The 25,079-nt window shown below is 34.9% G+C and overlaps 1 protein-coding gene across 1 annotated transcript in view; it reads right to left on the reverse strand.

Annotated features, from left to right (window-relative positions):
* The window catches only part of CCDC141 (coiled-coil domain containing 141), a gene marked incomplete at its 5' end in the record, with an annotated part of 43,297 nt that overhangs the window by 8,517 nt on the left and 9,701 nt on the right, over positions 1-25,079 (reverse strand). The window contains 13 exons of the mRNA XM_008937243.1: positions 1,539-1,648; positions 2,900-3,083; positions 4,702-4,896; positions 6,933-7,073; positions 12,079-12,228; positions 13,303-13,482; positions 13,794-13,982; positions 14,553-14,678; positions 15,407-15,586; positions 16,976-17,149; positions 18,198-18,389; positions 19,914-20,033; positions 21,786-21,927. Coding sequence (XP_008935491.1) covers positions 1,539-1,648; positions 2,900-3,083; positions 4,702-4,896; positions 6,933-7,073; positions 12,079-12,228; positions 13,303-13,482; positions 13,794-13,982; positions 14,553-14,678; positions 15,407-15,586; positions 16,976-17,149; positions 18,198-18,389; positions 19,914-20,033; positions 21,786-21,927 — 2,083 coding nt within the window. The remainder of the gene's footprint in view (positions 1-1,538; positions 1,649-2,899; positions 3,084-4,701; positions 4,897-6,932; positions 7,074-12,078; positions 12,229-13,302; positions 13,483-13,793; positions 13,983-14,552; positions 14,679-15,406; positions 15,587-16,975; positions 17,150-18,197; positions 18,390-19,913; positions 20,034-21,785; positions 21,928-25,079) is intronic.

Here is a 25,079-nt window from a genome sequence, read left to right on the forward strand (position 1 = left end):
ACCCATGTAAAATAAGGAAAGATAGTGCAATACAACATTTCCCCATAATTTGCTATGCTTTAAAAATGACAGAAAGTTAAACTGGATGGTATTCCATACTCATGGCACCTATTTGTGAAATTTGCTGAATGATTTATTTGTCATAAGACACAAACATTGACGGTTGAGATATTCTGGAAATATTCAATAAGAATACTAGTTTTAAAATCTCAGTTCACTACATATTATAAAAAAAAACACTCCCTCAACCTTCATTTAGAAGTTGCACAACTACCATCTCTTGCAGAAAATACCATTTTTTGATAATGTTTCTTTTGACTGAGTTTTTAAAATAATTATCTAAATTTAAGGTTAAAGCCATCAGTAAAGGGTTTGGGTGGTTCTGTGTAAAAACAATATTCTCCAAACAATTCTGTTAAAGATAACTTTGCAATTAGTAAAATTACTCAAAATAAAATATTACAGTTAGTTTGAAATTCGACTTCTCTTGAAAAGGTACGTGTTATGATGAGTTAGTCAAAAAGATCAAAGGTTCAAGCCCTATTCTGACAGACCCTGGAGTTACTATTCTGTGTACAATAGCATTTATGTAACACATGGATTGGGAGAAGAACTTTGAAGAAGATAACTAGCATTTATATTGAAGTTTCCTTGTGGTCACAGTGTAAGGCAAAGCCTTCTTTCAATTCACCTAAAGACTTTTGGAACTCATTTATATTTTTGGCATTTCCTATTGCTTTTAAGTGTATTAATAAAAAATTTGAGTGTTCATCAGTTCTAATAGTATAATTCCATTAAAAAAAAAAAAACAAAACTAAACCCGAAACAACATTCAACATTAACAAAAGCAGCATATTTAAAGCATCTTAATTCTTCCACCTTCACAGAAGGATGAATCCATCAGCTATTACAACTTATGGGAGATTTTTGATGTAATTCTTTTAGAGTGGGGATTGGAATATACAGAGTTTTTATTAGAGAAATTTATCCCTCACAGCTGTCTTCCAAAATTTCTCCTCAGCTGAGATGTTACACTTAATTACACTTATAGAAGCTTATCAGAATATGAAAGTAAAAATGTTATTGTTCTCATTAACAGTTATGTTATGAGCCATGCTTTTCCAAATTAAATTACTTAGTTTTTAACACAGCGTGGTTTTTTGGGATGATTTTTCCAACAGGGAACCAAGTTAGGTTGCTTAGCATTTTATAGATTTAATAGTTATGTATATTACAGTATCGAGAAGAAATAAAAAAATAAGTATTTGTCTAAATACTCAAGGCAATTGTGACATTTTCCCCTAAAGGTTACTTGAAAGCAGTAACAGTTCTGAAAGAAGTCAAGAAAAAGCAACCTAGGAGGAATACTTTTCACAAGCAAGTAACTTTTCTTTGATTCATTACAATCATTATTGAAAAAGTGAAAAATTAAGAAATGCTTCATACTGCCATACATGATCCTCACTTGAACTAATTCGGACACTAAGCCTGATAAATTGATGTAGATGCAATACATTCTCCAGATTAAAAAAAAATACCTTAATCTTCTTAAGTTCTCTCAGAGATCTACACAACTCATCAACAGAATTAATGACTTCTTCGTACTTCAGTATGGCTTTTTCAACATACTTCCTTCCTTCTTCAATACCTACAAGGTTAAACAACATGAAAGTTGAACAGAATGCCTCAAATAGATACGTAACCATCAATGTGCTTTGTAATCCAAATAGACTACAATAACATAATTTTTCTGTCTTCTTTTGCTCAAGGAGTTCTGTGACTCACAGCAATGTGCTTTCCTACCTCTTACTAGCTTACTTGAGATGGATCATCTGTTGCTGCATGTTTGGCTTCTTGAACAAAATTACTTCTATTTGGTTAGTGATACTGCTTTAAAAGATGCTGACCTCATAAAGTGTCTCCTAAACTACTTGCCTTATTATACAGCTAGGAAGCACTTAGATCCCTGTTAAAAGAAATACAAAACAAAGGCAGGATGGAGAAGCTTTTTCCTGTGTAATAACTTAAACACAAAACAGCTTCTTTTTCCCAGTGTTGGTGTCAAGAATCCATTCTGCCACCTCCTTTCCTACAGACCAGAATGTTTAAAATACTGAGAAGATTTAAAAAAAAAAAAAAAAAAGAGAGAGAGAGAGAAAGAGAGAGAGAGAAAGAAGAATAATCTGTTCTCCCTAAGTAGGCTTTTCAACAACAAAGTAAAGGAATTTAAAAGCACAATTTCTTGAATTTTTTTCAGATTTACTACTCAAATTAATAGACTAACACAGTATCCTTGCACATTTGGATGGCCACCTTCTCTTTGGATAAAATAACTTCACCAATTTCAACAAGACTGAGGTAAAAAGCAAAACCTGAAGTTTGTTGACCATTATTTTTGGTCAACAATATTGCAAATCAATATAGTTGCAAATACGATATTTACATAACAATCTACTTTTTTTTTCTTAATAAAATGCCTAAGAAAGTTGGCAGTCCACCACCACTAGTTATTCACAGTGATAATGTAAAAGAATCACTCAGCACTGAGGTATATCACTGCAATATAGTTTGACTTCAAAAGCTTGCCTGTTATGAAATAGCATAAGCCATGAAATCTCAATTCCAAGCTCATAAATAATACAAGGACATTCACACTTTGATTTCAAGGTGAAGTCAGGCTGTACAGAAATAGCAAGAAACTACCAGACTGTTGAGTAATTTCATATTTTAAAAATATTTCTTCAAAAATCCTTCACCTCTTCCAGTCAATACTGTATAACAACATTTGGTTTTTAAACTCCATGGAATTTTCTTCTTAAATGAATAAATTTAAGAATCTTGTTCCTCCCATCTTAAGTTATTGTATTTTTTCCCCCACAGTACACTATCAGCTCCTCACCATATAACTGTTTAGCAAGGTCTACAATCTGCTGAATTTTTTCTTCTTGTTGAGGCACTGCAGGCTCAATAAACTTATTGAATTGCTTGTAGAGAGTCTCTATTGCTTCTCTTGTTTTACACTCCGCAGAATAGTTGCCCACTCGAACAACTGTTGCACTCACATCTTCAAACCAAAATTGACACTAAGGGATAAAACCACTACATTATAATGAATTGTTATCAGCATTCAAGCTTTTGTAGAACAAACTGGAGTATTCTTAGACTTTCCACAATCAGTGACATACAGTAGGTCTTAAATTTTCTGATTTTAGTTTAACCTGCAAAAGCATTTGTTCATTACCAATGCTACTTCAAATATTAATAGATGTTAAATTTTCTTTAAACACTAAATACATCCTGTCCTTGTAAGTACGGTGAGGTTATTAGTTAACAGTTCTATAAACATGTTTTACTTCTGAGTTCTTTCCATCTCATCTATCCCTTGAGTCATTGGACAAACATCACAGCCACAGCTATAACTCTGTAAGGACAGCAAGGTTGCTTAGACTTAGTGTACTAGCAAACAGGTTTTTTGTTCTCAGCAACCATTAGTGTTGCTGGGAATCTTTCTACTGACAAGAACGGGCTTTAAAAAACATAAATAAAGCTTAATAAGCATTTTTGGTATAACAATACTAAGAGGAGGCCAGAGTCTGACGTTCACTCATTATCATCTGTATTGCATCACTAAAACAAGCATCTAATAATCACCAATTTTAACTGCCATTAAAATCAATATTTAAGACTGGGCCTATTTGTTAAATAGAAAAAAAAAAAAAAGGTAATCTGAAATTATTAGCTCCACAAAAGAATATATTTCTCTGGAAGGATGTGGAGAGAGTTTAAGAATTTAAATGTGCAACAAATGGTAACATATTGCTTTGCTAATAATATATGAAATGACACATTGATTAGATCACAGGACACGGAAAACATGTTTCAAACAAAACTTTGGTATTGTGATGCATCATTAAGGGAATTTGTCATGCATTTAGACCACTTTGGAGATAAGAACAGCGTTACTTCTAAAAATAAACAATGATAACAAGGAATGTAATTACCTCACAGCAGATGCACCAACACTTTGTGGCAAGAAGGACAATACTGTTACAAAGTTATTTTAATTTAAACAAAGGCAATGCATGAGGCAGTCCTCAGACACATTAAAATAGAGAAGTCTCCAAAAAGACTTAGACTGCAGTTCACAAAAAATATACACATAATTAACAATTAAGTCTATTAAAAAAAAAAATTATACGTTGTTTTTAGGGAACTGGATATTTTACATTTCAGTTCCAGAATTACATACCACACAGCCAGCTCTTCCTGTAGACTAACAAAGTGGGTATTGTGATAACCTGGCTCTTGTGGTTTGATAGCTATCAAGAAGGGCCTTAAGGCACTTTCTGTCTTGTGTCAGAATTTACTTAGAGAAAATGAGCTCAGAAGTGTGATCATAGATATTCTGAATTACTATGAAAGTCACATGGATGTGGAGGTCCCAGTTGTGTGCATAGCACTTCAAGAATATGGCCATGGTTAATATTTCTCACCCCTCTTCCCCTTTTCCTGTCCCATCCACCCCCGCCTCCTTTTTCTCCACAAAGTTACAAAGAAAAAAATATAAGAAAACACAAATTTTTACCAATCTACTACTATTGGAAGCCACGTATTTTACCTGAAGTAGATATAAGCACTTTTATCTATCACAGTTCTGTATCATTTTTACAGACACAGTGGGGATCTCAGGTTTACTAGTACCTCTTCCATCATCTGTTGCAGATCCTCCATGAGATCCAGATTTTGCTTGTAATCCTCCACAACTCTGCTGAAGTCATTCAGCTGTTTCTGTAAGTCACTAACTGACCCCAAGGGGACTCTAACTTTAGCATTAAGTTCATTTCCTACAGAGCCAATGACTTTCTTCTCTAAATTGTCCATCTTCTTCTTAAGAATCTGTTTAAAAGATGCAGCAATGTTAAATATCACAACAAAAATGGTTTTCGTTTAAAAAAAGAAAGAAAAAAAAAAAAAGAAAACCCACACAAACCTAATTTGTTGTCCTGTGTTTCAAAAATTACAAGCTCCTTTTTCAAAAATTAAGATAAACTGGAAGACGCCTACAATGCTGATTAAAATCAGATGCAGACTACATTTATTAAAGGTGGAATTGAGTTACATTTTTCAGCTTAAAAACAAGGAAATATCTGTAGTAATAAAACATGGGATTATGATGAAAATAACTCCAACTGAATCTGCAGATGAAAAATTACTACTTAGCCTTTGGGGTCTTTGACTAAATACAAGTCAATTTAAGCATCACAATTATTTATGATCTAGAATATTAACATGTTGTTTAAGTGTTGATGTGATATCAGTGACAATCTAGCATAATCCCTAAGACCAAGTGGAACAAGTATTCATACCAGTACTTTATGATGTCTGATAAAAACATGACCTCTAAGTTTTAGGATAAGATGGTATAAATATATACATTTATGTATTTTATATCCTGGGAACAATGGTCTTGACAGTTGATCAAGACTTCATTGTGTTAGCAGCTTTGCAAAGTGATGCAAAAAGACAGGTCCTTGATTTTTATTTGTAAAAGAAGACTTTTTTAAAAAGTAGGAAAGTATTTTATGAACTCTCTACATGTACACTAATAAGGATGTACACTGGCAGGAAGAGTCTTGCCAGTAGGTCAAAGGAAGTGGTGATTCCCTTCCACATAGCAGTAGGGAGGCTACATGTGTAGTTCTACGTTCACTTCATGCTCCCCAGCACAAGAAATTCCTGGACATACTGGAGAAATTTCTGCAAGGGGCCACAAAGGTGACTGAATGACTGAGCATGGACGAAAAGAGATGGGATTTTTTAACCTGGAGAAGGGAAGGCTAAAGGTGAATCTTATTAATGCATATAAAAACATGATGAGAGGAAGTAAACAAAACAGAGTCAGGCTCATTCCAGTGGTACTCAGTGAAAAGACAAGAGGCAATGGACCCAAACTGAAATACAAGGAATTCTGTTTAAGGAAAAAAAAAAAAAAATTAAAACCCCTTTACTTTTTAAACATCATTATTACTCTGAGGGTGAAACAGCTTGCCCACAGAGACTGTGGAGTCTCCATTGCTGGAAATACTCAAAACTCAGCTGGACATGACACAGAGCAACCCTTTGTAACTGACTCGTGATCTCCAGATGTTCCTTCCAACCTCAGTGATGCTGTGACTTGAATTTGCATTTGTGGATGAAATTGTCAAGAAATCGAGAGGGAAAAAAAAAAAAAGTTGTGAAAGGAATAGCTGATGAAAACAAAACAAATAGCAAAAATAGTCACAGAAGGTACTAAACGTATAAAGTAAAAAAAAAAAAAAATGAAGGAAGACACTGGCAGGACAAGCAAAACACAACATGCTTCTTCTAACTGGCAACTAAAAAGGTCACTGGAGGCTTTGGAAGAAGAGTTTCTGGTGTATGCAAACAATGAGCGAGGCTAGCAGGGCTCTAAGGTGGTAATGAACATGATCAGCTCCAGGCAATGGATGCAGAAAAAGGTTCTGAACACTTAGATGATGAAACGAGAAAGACAAGAAAGTAGACAGATGCAAGTTAGGTTATGTGAACATTTATTCTTGATTTTGAGGGAGTATTTGCTTTATTTTATTTTCTCTAAGGAGAGGGAAGACTAGGTCACATACTGTGAAGGAACAGAGGCAAGAATACAAGGTTATATAGGAAAATAGTAGAGGATAAAAGAAGTGAATGTTGAGAAGTCAGGAACTGAGATAATTTCATTTAAGGAAAGGGAAGAATAAAAGGAACAGAACAATTAAAAATGTCTTAGTGACTGAGACAGGGCAAGGATATAAAGCTGAGTAACAGGGAAGCTCACAATACATGTTCATCTCCTCTGATCTGCTTGGCTCAGACCACAACAATCCAACCAGTGGCGACACCTTCACTATGACTAAACCTATTACTATTACCTGTATTTTCTCTGCATATGTATCAACTTGCTGAATCTGTATTTTAAGTACTTTCAAATTTCGAGCTTTTTCACTTTTCTTCATATAGTTAAACCTTAAATTGTTGAATTTCTTCTTGAGATCCTTAAACGATTCTCTGAGCTGAAACAGAGTAAGCATATTTGTTAGCAAAGAAAAAAAACTAACACACTTCAGTTTAGTTTTTTTCAAGACCTGTTTAACACGCCACAATCTGAACACTGAAAATTTAATGCAGAAATTAATACTACTATGCCATCTCCTAAAGCATCCTCATTTCCTCAGAATACCAGTCCAGTAGTGGAAACTCATAATCTTGCTAAATCAACATTTTTGCATTCTGGATGCTGAGTACTGTTTCCAGAATGGTTGGGGTAAAAAAAGGATTGGGGTGAAGGATGTAACCCTTGCTCAGACAATCCATGAAATAATCTTATCTGAGCACTTTCATTTGTTTTAACTAGAAGATTATGTCCTTCACATACTCTAGTGCATTTAGTGGAAATGGGTAGGCATGTACATGCATACCCATGTTTAGTTTCCAGAAAAAGATAGTTTTACTGGTCCTGGAAAGTAGATTTGTATTTTTTTTCATATGTACTTATCTCCTACCATACTGCATTTAGTTTAATCATGCTTTTGTTTCCTCCACACAAGCAAAAAGAACTTAACTTCCTTAATTAGTGTTAAAAAGTTCAAGTCACATCATAATTTGATATTTACTTAACATATTAGAGGCTTTTTATATACAGAGAGAGAGTTAGAGAGAGAGAGAGAGAGAGAGAGAGAAGTCCTACAGACTTGCTCCTGCCCCCCTGCCAAAAAATCCAGGGAGTAATGAATGCCCTTTTTTTTTTTTTGGAACAGCTAGCCATCAGCCATTACTATTATTATTATTACATACTAATGTTAATCCATCAAGGGATATATTTTTCATTTTAATTTCATCTAATGGGATGCTGCCACATTATTTCAGCAGTGAATAGACAGATGGTGTTCACTCAGTGTAATGGAAAGGAAGAGAATTCTATCACCAGCACTGTGATGTCCAATTAGTTTAAGCTCTTTATCCTACCTAAGTACACAAAATAATAAAATCTATCTAAAAGCCCTTTGTTAGTAAAACCACCTCTGCAGAACAGTATTTTATATTCAGAACACAAAAGCCTTATTTGCTGGCTTACTTTTGAGGAAAAGAAGAGATGAGCAAGAGTTTATTTTAGTTTATTTCACTGGCTAATGCACATACATAGGCTAGAGACCATTTATAAGGCCAGTGGCTCTCATAGCAGTATGTGAAATTGGATCACCTTGTTTCAGATATGATGGCTCATGTGTCAAAGGTCTGCAGCTGCTGTCACTCTTCTCTTTTAGCCTCAATGGAAAAACTCAGCTCAGACTTGTACATCACCCCTCCAGAGTCCACATACACAACTACAGTTATCAGCCATTGTACCAAGGATGATATATGGCTGTCAGTTTTTAGATACCTAACCTTATCTTGGTTTTCCATTATTATCTACAAAATTAAATGAGAAATGCTAAAGGAACTAAACACACTTCAGTGACTTCAGGTCACAAGTTTAGTGGAACTTTGTAACTCGTCCATTGTGCCATAGTCATTAATGAGGCAGCTGTTCCTAGCTATAGTTGGCCTGTCATGGGTGGAGAATGAGGAGTGTGGGAGACATCTTTGGGTACCAGTCACTTCAATTTATCACACAACTACAAAATAAATGGAAAAAGCAAGTTATAAAGCTGCTTTAAGTATGTTTTTGTTAACAGTACAGTTCCAGTAAAATGGTTTGATTCCTGTGTGAGACACTCTAGGTGGTTCTTAAGTGTTGTCAGCCACTTACCTTTCCCATTTTACTCATACATAAAACTATCAGTAGCACTACTAATAAATAAAGCCCATGAAAGCAGGTTGCTGAAAATAGATTTTCAAAGTGGTAAAGATTGAAGAACAGTTAACAAAAAAAATGGAAGAAAAGAAAAGGTGCTGTTCAAACCATTAACAATTACTTCTGGACCACTCTGGAATGCCAATCGAAATAAATTACACGGTGAGAAATGTGCTAGGAATTCTCAGTTCCTACTGACCTGTGAACAGAGACGGCTCATTACCCTCTATGGTTCAAGTCCACATTTTTAGTTATACCTTTCCAGAGGTGTATAAATAATGAGATGCTGAAGAGGAAAGAAGTCAAATGACTGCATAGAGGTGAGAACCGACTTCAGGATCTATCACTGTTGCAATGCAAGTTTTGTGCAGACATGCATGTTATTTTTATTTTAAAGTGATCACCTACAGAAAAGACTTTTTCACTACAGAAGTTGTCTTATGTGTGTAACTGTGTCCCTCACAATCCAAAGAACAGATTCAGTGTACTATTAAGCTACTGTTACCTGAGGCTTGACTCAGCTCTGTTACAAAAGGTTGCAGTGTAATGCAGTGGAGTTGCAGCTCTTTGGAGGCTACTACCCAAGCTAGCTAGTGAAGCAGGAAGCCTAAACTGGCAAATAGACATCTCAATTATTGTATGACCTCTCCTTATACCTGTCAAAGATGGAGAGGACATAGATCCCTTTTATAGCTCTTGCATATTCTCTTTAAATCAGAGAAGGCATACAAAAGGCATATGTTTTACTCTTCTGTCCTCCAAGATGTTTCAAAACTCATGCTATGCATCCTTGGCTTGTAGAAGAGCTAATATGTCACAAACACAGGGAACTAGCCAAGTCCTCTAAGTATGTTTTCAAACACCAAGTCCTAATCATCAAAGCCCTTACTCACATACGTTATTTACACACTTAAATTCACTGCATTAGATGCAAATTAATATAAGTATTTGCAGCAGAATTCCAAATATTTTCAGCCAGCTTTAGAGTTTGCTCTGTACACTGGTAAATCACAACTAAATGATCTGGTTGGCTGTCTACAGTGTGACAGCTGTGAACAGATGCTACACGCTGCTGGAACATGAAATATTTATTTCCTTAGACATAGTAGATGGTAAAGAAATTATTTCAGACAGATCTACTAGATATTAGAAATACTCAGGCTAATTTCTGGTGTTTAACAGAATTTAAAATACTGAAGTGAATACTCATGACTTCAACATTCTTGAAGTAGTTCAGTGTTTGGTTTCTTGAGCCCTAAACAGAACTATTTATAAACACTTAATAAAAAAAAAAAAATGAAGAAAAATGGCAGTAGATTAATGCATATACAGGTACATTAGCCAAGTAGTTGTTTTTGAAATATCCTCTATGCTAACTTCTAATAGAAAAGGAATCTAAAGAAAAAGGTATCCATATACCAAATCAATATATTTCAGTTAGTTTACATTCATGATTCAATTAGCTTTGGGGATGACAGATTTCAACTTCATCAGGCAACTTAACTTTCCCAACTTAAAATGAAAAAAAAAATCAATAATTAAGACTGTAATTGAAAATATACCAGGCAATTATTTTGCAGAGGGTGTCAAATAACTATGAAAAGCTAAAATGTTATATTTTGCTATATAGGACATGTGGTGAATAATGTGTCACTGTCACACTCATGTAAGTTTGAGAGAGACAGAAGATTGCTTTTTTTCCTCTACTTCCTGCTCTGACTAGGAGTCTAACAACTAACAAATATAGAAAAATGATTCTTCTTAGAAAGGAGACACATTCTTCTGCTATCATCATATGCTCCCAGAATCAAAGGAGAGAAATGAAAGATGCATTTGATATAATAGTGTGTCTTTGAATATGACCAGCCTTATATAGAGGATGCTCAGGCAACATTATATTTTCTTTGGCAAATTTAAAACGTTTTCAGTAAAAACCTAGTATACTTGAGTTCAAACTTCAAATACTCTTATTCTGCCATGTCACTGCAAAGTATAATGGGACTTCTTGTTTAGGTGCTTTATGCTTTCATTCTCTTCTATGGTATGATTCACTCTGCCAGTGTGCTTCTCCTATATGACCGACTGTCCCCACTGCCTCCTGCCAAGGAGCAAGGAATTAGAAATTTAACTGAGAAAAAACCTGATTTTGATACATATGTGCTTTCAATTTAAAAATAACTTTTTGTGAAAATGGATACTTTTCACAAACACACAAAAATATTCTGTAAAACAAAATAAACAGTAATTTTTCTCATTAAAAATAGATGTGACAGAAATCTCAGTCACCTCTACTTTGGTGATTTTGAGAAAAAACAGTCCTATTATTATTCCGGTGTAGATTTACTTAGTGAAAGATAAAATAAGATAATTTCCCGTGTCCTGTGTTTCCACTATCTGTGTTTCACACTACAGGGAACATTAGTGTGAAATCCTCCCAGGTAACAACCCAATTTCTGTACTTTATGGATGCACAGAAGCACAATCTACCGAACATCAAGTGTAGAGGTCATCAGCCTCTTATTTTAATGGACCATTCTGATAAAATCAATTCTATGGAATGTTCTTCCTAAATTAATTTTTGCTGAGACACCTACCCAACTCAACTTGCTAAGCTCTGAGTGGATTCATATCTGGACCACTAAGATGCTAAATAAATAATCATATTAACTATGCAACTTTTCCTAATCTAAGTTCCATAATACTAAATCCTAATATCTTGTCCCAAAGAACATTTCCTCTACTTCTAGCAGTTTTTAAAGTATCGTATCTTTGGTTTCGGGGAAAAAAATCTTATGTACTAAATTATTCTGAACTTTTCTTTAAAAGACTGAAAGTTCTTCCTAATAGTCTTAGAGCTGCAATACATGTAAATTCTACTTTTGTTTGAAACTTTAGCTTCGTTAGAAAGAAATCTGAAGACTCATGTTTTTCAGATGGAGCTGAAAGAGGTGAAAGCCAAAGGAAATACAGCTGCTCTATTTCCAGTCCGCTTGGTATGGTGAAAGTGCTTTACAGCCAGCCCAACAACTTGATATAATCCTGAACTGCAGAGGTATGAACCACAGATCATTACTGCTGCTGTGTGGATCTAAGGTTGCAGGTAAGATGAAAATCAACTTTTCCGTATACATACCATAAACATCTAGGAGACAGTAAACAGCAACATGTACTACAGACCACAACAGTCCTTTTAACGGTCATGTATTGGGATTTATCTCATTTACCTCATTTATCTCCTCTTGAGTGGTGTAGTGTTGGAAATGCCTTGACAGTTCTTCCTCATACTTATCAGCTTTGGAACTCCAGTTAATGCTATCACACTCAATTCTAGCAAGTTCTTGCTTCAGATTCTTTACAGAAACATTCAAGCAATTCTAAATAGGGAATAGGCAAAGAAACTTATGAAATTCAAGAAATGTACAGATTTAACCTATATAAAATAAAAATAATTTTGAGAGAGAACATGCACGGTCAGTCACAATGGGCTAAAGTAAACTATCAAACCTCCACTGTAATGCAAGCAAATACAGAGCACTTTCAGTCACTAGTTGTCTGAGGAGTAGTTTTGTGTCAAAGTCAAAACTTACATACGGTGTCTTCTCTGAGCAAATAGAAAGTAGCCTAATCTAGTCCTTTACTACCTCGAGATTAGCTCCTTTCTGCTATCAAACAGTTTATGGAGTTGGAGGAGGAGGCTGGCAATGTGGATAATCTAGGCAGGTCATGAGGGAATGTCTTGAGCTCGCTCTAGTAAATGAGAATAAGACAATGACAATCCTGCCCTGTAATAAAAGACTGCTTTCTAAAATGATGTCCATTTGGCCATGTAAATCAGTCTTGAATCCCCTAATAAGGTACCTTGTTACTATATTTCCTTTTTTTTTTTATTTTGTTCTTCTTTCTGTGTATGAACAAATATACAAAGCAACCTTTACAAAGTAGTAGATGTCTAATGTTGATGTGGCATTCACAAAATCATCAGCAGGACTTGAACTGCAAAAATACTAGAGAAAATAAAACCACACTTGTTTTTCCAAGCACTGATACTGTAGGCTAAATTTCTTCCCTATTTCAAATCTATCTCAATGTTTTCAGAGTAAAATCTATTCACAGACCATTACAAAATTAAAACAAGATTTCAAAGAAAGCAATTTTTCTTTTCTCTCAGCAAAAGCAATTTGTAATATAACTATGGAAGAATAAATTTCATCAGTCCTCAATGTTTAATTTAATTTAATTTAATGGCTGTATATCTGCAAACTCTAAAAGTAGAAATCTAAAAATTATCAGTTGTTTTATATTTGATGTTTTGTTTTCTTTTAAAAGGACCTTAAAGCTCAGTATTTTTTTCAGAATACTAATACATTTTTGTACGACTAAAAGTCATTCATCTCAAAATTTCTTTCATATTTATCCTGGATTTCACACATCATTCTAATTCTACTCACGGGTTGCTGGACTGCAGACAAGACATCCACTGCCTGGAAAATAAGCAGTTTATATAGCTGTCTGATATGTGCATGTTTCTCTTGAGCATTCACAAGGTAGGCTTCGGCATGGGGCATGCTTTCAGGGTTCTCACGTATTTCAGGAATATCCAGCTCTCCTGATTTGAATAGACATTCCAGCTGGAATACATTAAAGTGAAAATCAGCGTGTGTTTAAAATCTTTTGAAAGGAAGCTTAGAATTCCTTCCTTATCCATAATGTGTTACCCTAAACTTTGTTGATGTCAGTTCAAGGAAATAAATTTGGGTTCAGATCTGAATTTCTGAATTTTAAATTCTGCAAATTTCATGCAGTTTTAGATGTAAAGTTTTATTTCCAGTCACCAGTTAGGTTTTGTCTGGGAAAAAAAAAAAAAAAAAAAAAAAAAGAGAGACATCTAAACAAAAAAGATTTTAAATGAAGAAAATATATTTTAAAAGATTATACTTACTTCTTTTTTAGTGCGATGGAATTTGACTGTCTTGTTGAAAATCTCATCATATTTTGTCATTGTGTCCTTTATCGTTTGATGGAAATTAATAAGCTCAGTTATTCCCTCAGAGTTCTCTTTCTCAGGAAATCCTTTCTGACTTGGCAGTTCTGATAATTTCATCAGGTACTCAAGTTCAGCATTCAGTTGCTAGCAGAGGAGCAGAAGTTACTTAAATTACACAAATATATCTGTAAGTTTTCCTTTACATTTGATGAAATAACCACCTAACTATGGCAAATTGCCTTGGGGAAAAAAAACAGCGTCATTCCTTTTAAAACACTTTACACATACTTTGCTTTTTGCTAGGCATGAATCATGGCTACCACTCAGAAGCAGCCTTGGATCAAAACAAGTCAAACTGACTTGTAGGGGAATGGCAAACTGAATTGCTAAAACTCAGCGGCAGTAATCAGATGAGGTACAAAGCTCCATATGACATGTCTCAGCCTCTGAGTAGCTCTAACCCAAAAGTGTGAAGCCTTGTACTTCAACGCTTGTGTGTTACTTTAATATGCACCTAACACTGCGCAAGACATTCTGAAGGCAAAATGTATTCTCCCTTACCATATACACAGACACAAACACTTTCTTTGGAAAAGTAATGTAAAATACAGAACACTGCAACCCCGACACTCTGTCTGGGTTCAGTGTGAATCTTTACTGTACCCAAAAGAGATTATTTGATCCACCATGCACCTCACTAGCTTGATTTCTCACCTGATACTGTGGTTTCATTTGGTTAAGCTTCCTTTGCAGTTCCAAAACAATTAAAAGGTCACTTCCAAGGTCAACTGTTGCTGCAAGCTGGAGAGCCTCCTGAAGAATCTCTAATCCATGTGTAGTCTAAAAGAAAATTAAACAATTGTGTTTTTATCTGTAGTAAATGTAAAAATAAATGAAATTTAAACTCAAATCTAAATTTGTAACAAGAACCTTCCCCAAACCAAACACTCAAATGCTGTCAGTGAAACCTCTTTATCTCAAACCTTCTGTTTGACAAGGGTGATAGGAATTCTTTAAGATAGCATACAAAAACAGTTTAGACTCCGAGATTGGAAGACTCCCATCAGAAGACAGTGCATTTCCTGTGATAAAAGTTATCATGATTTAGTGATAAGTTGCACTAGACAAACAGTGGCTACAAACCTCTGGTTCTGCTTCTAGTTTAGCTAGTGTTGCATTTAAGGAACACTGCACATGGTCCCTGTGCCCATGAGGTTTCAATACTCCTTCCTTATGAACATGGCTGAACTTGAGTTCAGTAACTCTCAGGACACAGTTCAGTTTAATAACTATGAAGTCAGGTCAAAATGGTGCTCTTTTATAAACAAAACAACAAACCCTGAAGCACTGCTGGCATTCTATATGGACTTGAATAAAACTGACAATTTGAAGTGGGAACTTAGACTTGTATGTGCTTAAAGAAGGCAAAAAACCCACATTTAATGTTTCTTGATGACTATCTGAACTTAAGCGTATACCTATAATAGATGATGACAGTCATAGACAAACATCATAATCTAGAAATATTTGCCACAGTTGCTTTCTTCTTAGTTACTTTACTTACTTACAATTTTCAGTTGTTCTTTAAATATCTGGCACTGTTGCTTGACCGGCATTACTTGAGTAATTTTAAAATTCCAGATTGCCCAAAGGTCAGTCAGGTCTTTCTTTTCTTTACTCAGATTAACAATGGTATCTTCTGTTACTCGAACAAATTTTTCCACTTTTGATATTAAACTCTCATTTACCTGTCAAATAAACAGACACCCTTTTTTTCCACCTACATTTTTATAAAATATAATTAAAACCCTGTAATATTAAAGTCTCAACAAAGCTTAATACACACAACTTTTCTAGCATAACTACTTTGAAAATGTATAGTACTCTAGGCATTTTTAAACACACCGTTCTTTTAGAAACAGGCAGAGATCAACAGAATTTGTTTACTGAGGATATGGCTAGAGTTCAAGTTTAAAACCTGGAACAGGTCAGGAATTGAACTAATGCCATCTGGTGGTGAATTAACACTAATAAAAAAAGAAATTTCAGAATAGACAGAACTAGCTACAATGGCCTTCTAGGGAAAAACAACTGGAAAAGGAAATGGCTGAATCAAAGACCACTCCTTTGTGCTGATAACCAAAGTAGCACTGAAGCACAGGAGGGATGAAGTTTTTAGCATTTGAACATTTGCTGGTTTTCCTCTTTTTAACAGAGCCCATATCAAAAATACCAGAAAACTGAGTAGTGTTTCTTCTGCTTTTCTCATTTCAGAATTTTTCTTTTAAGAAAACTTGCATTTATAAATTACTTATATGATCCATATCTTCCAGATACTTAAAAGTTACAACCTAAGAATATCATAGGAACAGAGGAGCAGAAAATACGGTGGCAACATACTTCCAGGTCTTTAGAGAGATAATATCTGAAGATAGGTTAAGACTTTCAATGACTGCTGTGCAACCTCACATTCACATGTATTCAGCTTGCTTTTATACTATCTTATCTGTGCCTGTCTGCAGCCAGCTGTACCAGCAGACACTTTAGCTCGCATAACTGCCTCAGCACTTTCCCTTCTTAAATAGGTTTTCCAGCTCATCTTGCTGTATGTTATCAACACCAGCTCCACCTTCTCATCCTAATGTAACTGCTCTCTAGTTTGCCCTGTAAAAACAGAAAGAGAAACTGGCTATCCAGACTGTCTTCATTAATTGGGATAATTTTAGGAGTGGTGGCTTAGAGAATGATTGCACATCTCAAATTATTATCTCATGAAGGGTTGCTGGAAAATTAGATAGGGATGCCTAGGCAGTGCAACTGAACCCAAGGCAGAGTGTACAAACACCACAAAAGATTATCCGTAAGGAAGTAGGTCTAGCACCCATTTCTTTAGAAAAAAACTTTATACACTCAATTAGTAAAGATTTCCTCTTATTGTCATTATTAATAAGATTTTTTTTTTTGTATTATGCCACTAGCCCTTTAATAATACTTTCATATTTTGAAAGTATATAACAATGCTAGTTTCTTGAAAAGTACTTACTGGAGAAATTCTAGTCTTGTCAGTCACAGTAGTAAGATTAGGCCTAATCACAGATAAACAAAATATTCATTATGGTTTATCAGATTATACTCACCATACTTACTAAATTAAGAAAATTGCAACCCATATTTTGGGTGGAAAAAATCTTCTTTATAACCTTTTGCCATTGAGTATTAGCTGACTCCACTGGAATTTTTTCAGCTTCCTTGTTTTTTTGCAGTGGTTCTAATTTATAGAATTCCTTCAGGTTTTTAATTTCATCATTCACCTACAGATGGACATAAATATAAAAAATAAACAAAAATTAAGCTGCTACAATCAAAAGTTATACAGACATTATAAAATTGAATATCAGCCTCTGTATCATTTCCAGGGTTAAAGATCTATCATCCTCCCTAAAACCTATACATATAGTAAATAAATAATAATCAAAAAAAATGTAATACCCTGTTAAACAGTAGATGTGAAGTGGACAAGTGCCAGTATTTTGCTAAACTACTGTCACATATCATTACATGGATATTATACACCTATGTATCAATGCAATTATTTTCACAGATCTGTTTAGTGTGAAGTAACTGAAGTTAGCAATAATTGGAAGTAGACGAAACCCAAGTTTTTGACAGTTTATCTTCAAATAAATAAATCTTATGGCTAATTTTATGTGACAGGTCCCATTCTCTCCTTAACTTTTTCTAAATAGAAAAGAACAAACATGCTGTAGAATATTAAAGTAAGCATTACATAAATATGAAAATTAACTGCCCTGAGCATCATTAGCACAGCTACCAAAATTATGTTGGCATTGAACTGGTTATGATTTCAGGCTGAGCTGGTTTATATTTAATTTTAAAACCCCTTCAGATGAACTAACACTTGAACTAGTGCAGAACTGCAATAGATTATCTATATAAAAAGATCATAATATAATAAATATCAATATCAATGTATTATGTGAAATATTTTTACAATTCTATAAAGAAAAATCAGTACATTTAAGAGTCAGACTACATACACATAAGCATTTTTATTATGTGTATAATGAGAAAGCACACTTATACAGGACAAAAAAGTAAAAATTCAATTACAATACTTCCTACCATGGTCATTTAAATCAGTAGAAAACCTTGACATAGACTTGTCATGATGCTGATGCTTGCCCTGTTGGAACAGATCTCCTTTAAAGTAGGAAGGAGGTTATAAAGGCTTACGGTGTTTCCATGGCACAGCATCTACAAGATTTGTTTATCTGGCTAAAAGTACATTTTTCACTTGTAAGATTTTTACAGTCTAGTCAGAAAATAAGTTATCTGTACCTCCATAGCTGACTTCAAAAAGGCCACATAGGTTTCCAGAATTTCTAGTTTCGAACTAATATTTTTTTCAATTTTTTTCAGTTCTTCATTCAGGAAGTGTGTTCTGCTAGAAAAAGCTGCCACCTGCTCAGGTTCAAGCTGTTCCATATCTTTGATGATTCTCGCAGCAGCTTCCAGTTCATGTGAAATTTCCTTTGAGGGTACAAGCATAGAACAATATGTGTTGTTAATTTGCACTGATACAGTTTTCTTATGTATAAGTCAATTGCTTAGTTCAAGAAGTACTCAATGTACATTATATGCTGAAAATAACTTATTCTTTCCTCAAAACTATGGATCTACTTACTAAAATAGCAGTTCTGAATAGGAAAAAAAAAAAACAACAACACATGAATCACAGTATTCAGATTAAGTAAACCACAGTTTAAGAATGAAAAAAACAGAAGCATTCTATACGGGAACATCGAGAGCCACAAATGATATACTTCCTTTAATAAACAGTATAGCCCAATTTTCTGAGCTGATTCTCTTGAGTCTAAATCCCTTCTGAAACTCAATTGTCATAGAATTACTTGGTATCTGCTCTAGAGTGAGAGTCCAGAAGCACTGGGTCCTCATAAGGCAGCTGCTGAACATTTTAAGGCCTGCATTTGTAGCACTTTGCCTTATGATTCTTAATTTATCTCATGCTTTTATTCTTGAATCAGTTATTGCTTCCTAGATCCAGACTAGTCCCATCAACCTGGATTACCCCAAATTCCAGCCAATGTTCTTGCATGCAGGGAATCTGCAAATATCAGATGGAAATTGAACAGTGAGTTGTATCTGTTACTGCATCAACTGCTCAGACTCAGAAGAAAGTCACAGCATGCTGTGTGAGCCAGAGCTGAGTTAACATTTTCTGTGAATCAGCTGAGATTCTGATTTTCAGATACACTGTTTTAACTCACAGCTTCATATATTGATATCTATGTGCTTATTGACTTTTATATATTTAAATATATAAATGCCACTTAACTTATCTACCTCTGCCATTCAGCTATGAACACAAACTCTACAACATCACAATGCACAGAAAGAAAGGGAGGAGAGGTTACTATTGTGTCAAGGCAGATTGTACACCGCAACTAACAAAGGTGGCACCCTAACATACAAAAATTTGCAGAAAAGACACTAAAATCTATCATACTGTTTTATGGAATAAAAAAGGGCTCTTGTGCATCTGCTGAACTTTTATATTTGCTCTCCAGAATGTCTTTAAAGTGCATTTTGTTCCTTGTTTTTCAACTTAGCCATGAAATATGCACCAGTGTGAAGACCATGGAGAGGATTCAGACAGTTTTAAGCCACTTTCAGATACTGCAATACTGCTTCAGGAGCTGGAAAAGTCTCAGATGTAACTTAAAAATACCTTCAATCTGTGTTACAGAGCAGAATGCTGCAGTGCTTTCACACCATGGTGGCATTCACAACATATCTGATGGCAACTTTACATCCCCCTTCACAGTTTCTCCAGCTGGGAACTACTTTCTTCTGGACTGACTTGTATTGTTATCTGTGATTTTGTTCATTAACTACAGGTTTAAACCAACCTATAGACCTGTTTTCTTTCCAAGAACACAAATTCTCAGCCTCACACCTTATTAAGAATTACATACAGCATGCTTTTGTTTCTAAAAAGCATTTAACATTATGAAAACTTCTTTTGTTTATTACCTTTGTTTTTTTAGCTAGTTCAAGGTGCTCATTCAAAACTCTTTCCGACTCAAACAAATATGAACCAGGCTCCATTCCAACTGCAAGCACCAGGGAGATTTTTTCAATCGACTGCGATACCTTTTTTGAAAGCATTGTTTATATAGTTAATTTATACAAATAGTTAGCATAAACCATCACTTTACATAGAAAAAAAGAAAAGAAGTAACACTTGTCTATTGGTGTTTAGGTTATGCACTTTGTATAATCAGAGAAACTCAGGAATGAAAATATAAAGGCAGAAAACTACCATTTCTTGTAACAGCTATGGTCAGAATTTGAAGAAAACGTGTTTTCTCTCATTTTGTTGGCAGTGCTTTCCTTTATGCCAACTATTCCAGTCTTGTTATTCCAATATAGCACCACTGTATTATAATCTAGGTGTTATAACCTAGGCAGAAATGCTTTCTCTATCAAGCCAAGAAAGCTATTTTTGTGCAAGTACATGAACACAACTCTATTTCATTGTCACTGTAAAATGTTATATGTGCATAATAACAAAGCAGATTATGAAGAGCAAAAGCAGATGATGCCAGACACAGTATGTGTAGTTATTATTAGACATGTGAATTCACATGTACCATATCTTTTAAGAAAGCTGCTGACTGAGGCCCAAACTTTATTAAAGGAAGCTCAGGGGCAGTTGAATTTAACACCAGATTCTTTGGGTTACTTTGCATTAGCAGAAAATTGGAACGAAAAGTGTTTTGCTTGGTAGCAATATAAAAATAAGCAGCATTTACTGCAAGGAAAGATCACGTATATGACTCAAATCTTAAAAATATTCTTTAATGCAAGACTTGGAAAAAAGTGATTAAAAGAAACTGCAGCATGAAACTGTACGTCAAATTGGGATCTACACTTTGGGTTAAAATTGCCTTTGTTATTAAGTTTTAGCTTAAGATTCACAATATGCTGGTGGCATAATTTCTACAAGACCAAGAGCAGCTATCAGCAAGTTTTTTATTTTCAGGTCCACAGTATTTTCACTGTGTTCTAATACCATGAGGTCTTTTCTACATATATTGTATGCAGAGTGACAAATTTATGGCAAATTAACTTCCCATTTGATTCATAATAATTCATCATAAACATCAGGTAAAAATTACAAAATATCAGATTGGTGATTTAATTATTCAGTCAGTAAATTTGAATTACCCTTTTTTTGCCTATGGTCTGAGATTTCCTTCATATAAACCTTGTTAAAAGATTATATTTTTTATTTTGATTCTACATGTGGAACTATGCTTAGGAGTCACATGCCTATTCCATCTTGACTAGTCATTAAACGTCTCTGTAGTGCTACAGAACATTCAAGAGGTTAAAGAAGGCTGTGATGTCACAGAAACATCAACACATCAATGAACAAAGGGAATTTTTATAATGAACCAAATTCGCTCTTCTTCAGCCTTACTGAAAATTTGCTGTAGTTCACAGTCACCATGCTTACTAAGCTCAATTTTGCCACAGTTCTATTTTCATCTTTAGTCAAATGAAACAGAAGACATAGAAACAGTACCAGAAAACCACATACAGGTCACAGTCCTAATATCTCACTTCTTTTCCGAAAGAACAAATTATCAGTATCTAAACAAATCCATATTTTATTGAAAATCACTGGTAAAATGTTCTCATGGAAAAAGCTGCATTTTTCAGAAGAGCTTTAGGTTCATTTGTGCTGAAAACATTATTCAGCATTCTAACTACAACTAACAAACCAATGTGTAATTTTCAATTACTTGGGTCAATTTTAACTCACATAGCTACCTTATTGAAGTGCAAGGCACTGCTTATGAATTATTATTGTTAAGAAGATGATGTGATATTATGTACCTTATTTAGATGATCTTCAAGCAAGGCAGTCCATTGTTGTTTCTTCAAAGTAAGTTCCTCATAGTCTGGACATTGCCTGGTTAATTGGTCTACCTTCTCTTGAACATAGTCCATCATTTTCTGAATTCCTGTCACCCAAGACCTAAAGTGGAGAAGTAGGACTGTCATTTCTCATTTTTGCTCAACAATCAGGATGCTAATGATTAAAAAAAAGACCGAACATTTTCTGTTGAATTGTATGACAATTAACTTAAGAATTTTAAACTGTGACCCTCAAATGAAAAATAACCAAAAGAAAAATTAAAATGATTGCAAACAAAATTGATAATGAGTAGAACACAGGAATAGCATTTCCAAAGAAATCATTTATCACCAGTCCGTAAGTTAGATTCACGTGCCAGTCAATTTGGTTCACTGAGAAGCACGTGGTCTTACAAATAATTCTGACTTTTGTTACACTACCTAGAGTAAAATCACAAATGGAACAGCTTCAGAACAGTGAAAATATATGGCATAGCACTTCTGCTTAAAAAAAGAAAAAAGTTTTCTTTGGACTTTCAAATATCTCAGTGTTTTTACAGTACCTGAAAATAGAATTTCACATACATTCTAGAAATTTAGTATAACGCTGCAACAGGCTTCAAGAAGATTTGAAAGTAGGACAGAATTAACTTCATATTCCTCCATTTTTATTGCAGGCTGCATTTCCAACTATGCCACTGAAGTTGGTGTCACTAGCCTTAAACATGATCCTCCCTCAATGTGAGGATATCAGTACTAGTTTTGTAAATCAAACTACTAGAGTTGTCTTACCATACACATATGAACTGCCTGGCTTACTTTTCTGTACTCTAAACATGAAAATAACAAAAAAATGTGGCTACAGAACATCAACTTTTTAATCCTCTTAGTGTTTAAATACTTTGTCTTCTCTCAGTGCATTTATACTGGTAGTACACATGGCAGCCACTTTGATAGGGCACTAAAAATGAATTTTCCAGTACCCTTTATTCAGGGCATCATCTCATCACAATCAACCAAGTGTCAGCCAACCTGAGCAAAGTCAGATGATTCCTTCTCTTTATTAACAAAAACATTATTTGAAAGCATGGAGAACTCAGGTTCTTTTTTAAAATTAGTAAAATCATGCAAGTAGCAGAGCAAGCAGTACCTTCTCTATCATGAATGATGAAGGAGTTCTAAAATTACTGAGCTCAAACTACTTCTTCAGGGAGCTAGATGCTATTTTCAAATTCTGCACAAATTACTGCCTGCTGCCAGCTAGTTCAAGAATCCTACCAGCTTGCAAACATTCAACAGCTATGGATCTCATTGTCAGATTATACCTTCCTGTCTGATTTATGGCAAAGCAGCTTTTTGAAAAGTTACCTAAACTTTTTCAGATCCACAGTCTTTACTGTCTTCAAATGGTCCATGACCCACAGGGTTTCAAGTCCAGTTAAATAAAGGAAATGGGAAGTCTGTGAGACCAGTTAAGACTAGAAACAAACTGTGCAATAAAGGGAACAATATACTAATCAGGATTTAATCTTGATAGGAATTCTGCTTTATGTCCAAAAGTTCCTGCTTTGACCCTCAGTTGTTCATACAAATCTTTTTGTCCCATGTAGGTTAATCACTGCACTAAATACTGGACATCATTTAAGACAGCACAGTAGTTTATACATGACAAAGAGAGGTCTTCCTCTTTACTCTTTCAAAACACTAATTTCCCCTGAAAATGTTAATATTCTGGAATACAACATTTTACCACATTTGCTAACAGAACTCCCGGTGTCACCATTAGTAGGCTTATGAGTTGGTGGGGAGCATTCTGGGTGTCTCCTAAAACCATAGATAAGGCAAAAACCTCTAGACTTGTCTTGGTGTACAGAAAGTTGAACGTGAGTCAGGATGATCCTCGTGGTATTGAAGACTAGCCCCATGCTGAGTTGCATCTGGAAGAGACTAATCAGCAGGTTACTCCCCTCTGTTAAGGACTTGTGCATCTGGAAACCGATTTGTCCAGTTTGGGTCCCCACAGTACAAGACAGACTGACAAACTGAAGTGAATTGAGCAGAGGCAACCAAGACAGTTGGAAGTTGGAGCACATGAGGTACAAGGGGGTGCTAACAGAACTCTGTTCAGAGCAGAGAAGAGGAAAAGAGGTGATCTAATTATTGTCTTCCATTATCTATGAGAAAGGGAGGTTATACAAAAGACAGGACCAGAATCTTTTCAGAGGTGTACAGCAAAAGTGCAAGAGCCAATGCTCACAAGTTGCAGAAACAGAATTTTTGGCTAGACATAAGAAAAACAGGTTTCACAAGAGAATGCTTAAGCACTAGACCAGGTTTCCCAGAGAGGTTATGGAATCGCCATCCTTGGAGATATTCAAAATTTGGCCCTGAATAACCTAGTCTAACTGACAGGATTTGAGCAAGGGATTTTGCCAGATGACCTCCAGAGTTCCCTGACAGCTTATATTGTCCCATTATTACATTCCTAGGCAGGGGCTTCAGGTTTACAATGTGTTCCACCTGCACAGAAGTACCAGCACTACTCATTGAACATATGGCAAATTTGTTATATTCAGCCACTGAGGCCTGAAAGCAGCAGGGTAGAAATGAAAAGCCATAATATTCTGTGTTTGCTTTCTTAGAAAGTGGCTTATTTTTATGGTACAAGTAGATATTTAAAATACTTGAGAGCCTGGGACTTTTCACTGTTCCTTAGAAACAGCAAAACACATTTCTAGGGAGATTGCCTATTGATACAGTTTTAAGTTTTACTTTCCTTCTCTATATCATTGCTGCTTCAGCTCTAATACTTTGACATTTTAAAAATTATAATGTCTTCTAGGCAGATGCCTTACCTTCCTTATTTGTTTATAGAGTATCTTCAGCAACACTTTGGCACACAGGAGATCTGCCTGTGGCATTATCTGTTTTTACCGAATTTTACAAGAAATGACTGACGGGCTTATTTTGACAAATTCATTTCATTCTTCTTGATGTGTACTGATGGTATCTTACCATCCCGCTGCTGATTTGGACTGTTTAAATGTTTTAAAAATACTCTTAATAAGGAAGCAAGAAAATTAATGACTTATTATTTTAGGGATTTGTTCTAGCATTTTAACATTCCTAACATTAATCAAGGATGTGCAGACAATTTGAAACACAACATCTGCTTCTACTGAGGTAATGTCTGGCAGAACATCAAGTCCTAGAGAACAGTGGCATACATTCTGTAATTATGGCTGATTTAGGAATTAAAGTCAACATTTCACT

This window comes from Merops nubicus, unplaced genomic scaffold (assembly GCF_000691845.1).
Source record: "Merops nubicus isolate BGI_N331 unplaced genomic scaffold, ASM69184v1 scaffold43023, whole genome shotgun sequence".
In the NCBI taxonomy this organism is placed as follows: Eukaryota; Metazoa; Chordata; class Aves; order Coraciiformes; family Meropidae; genus Merops; species Merops nubicus.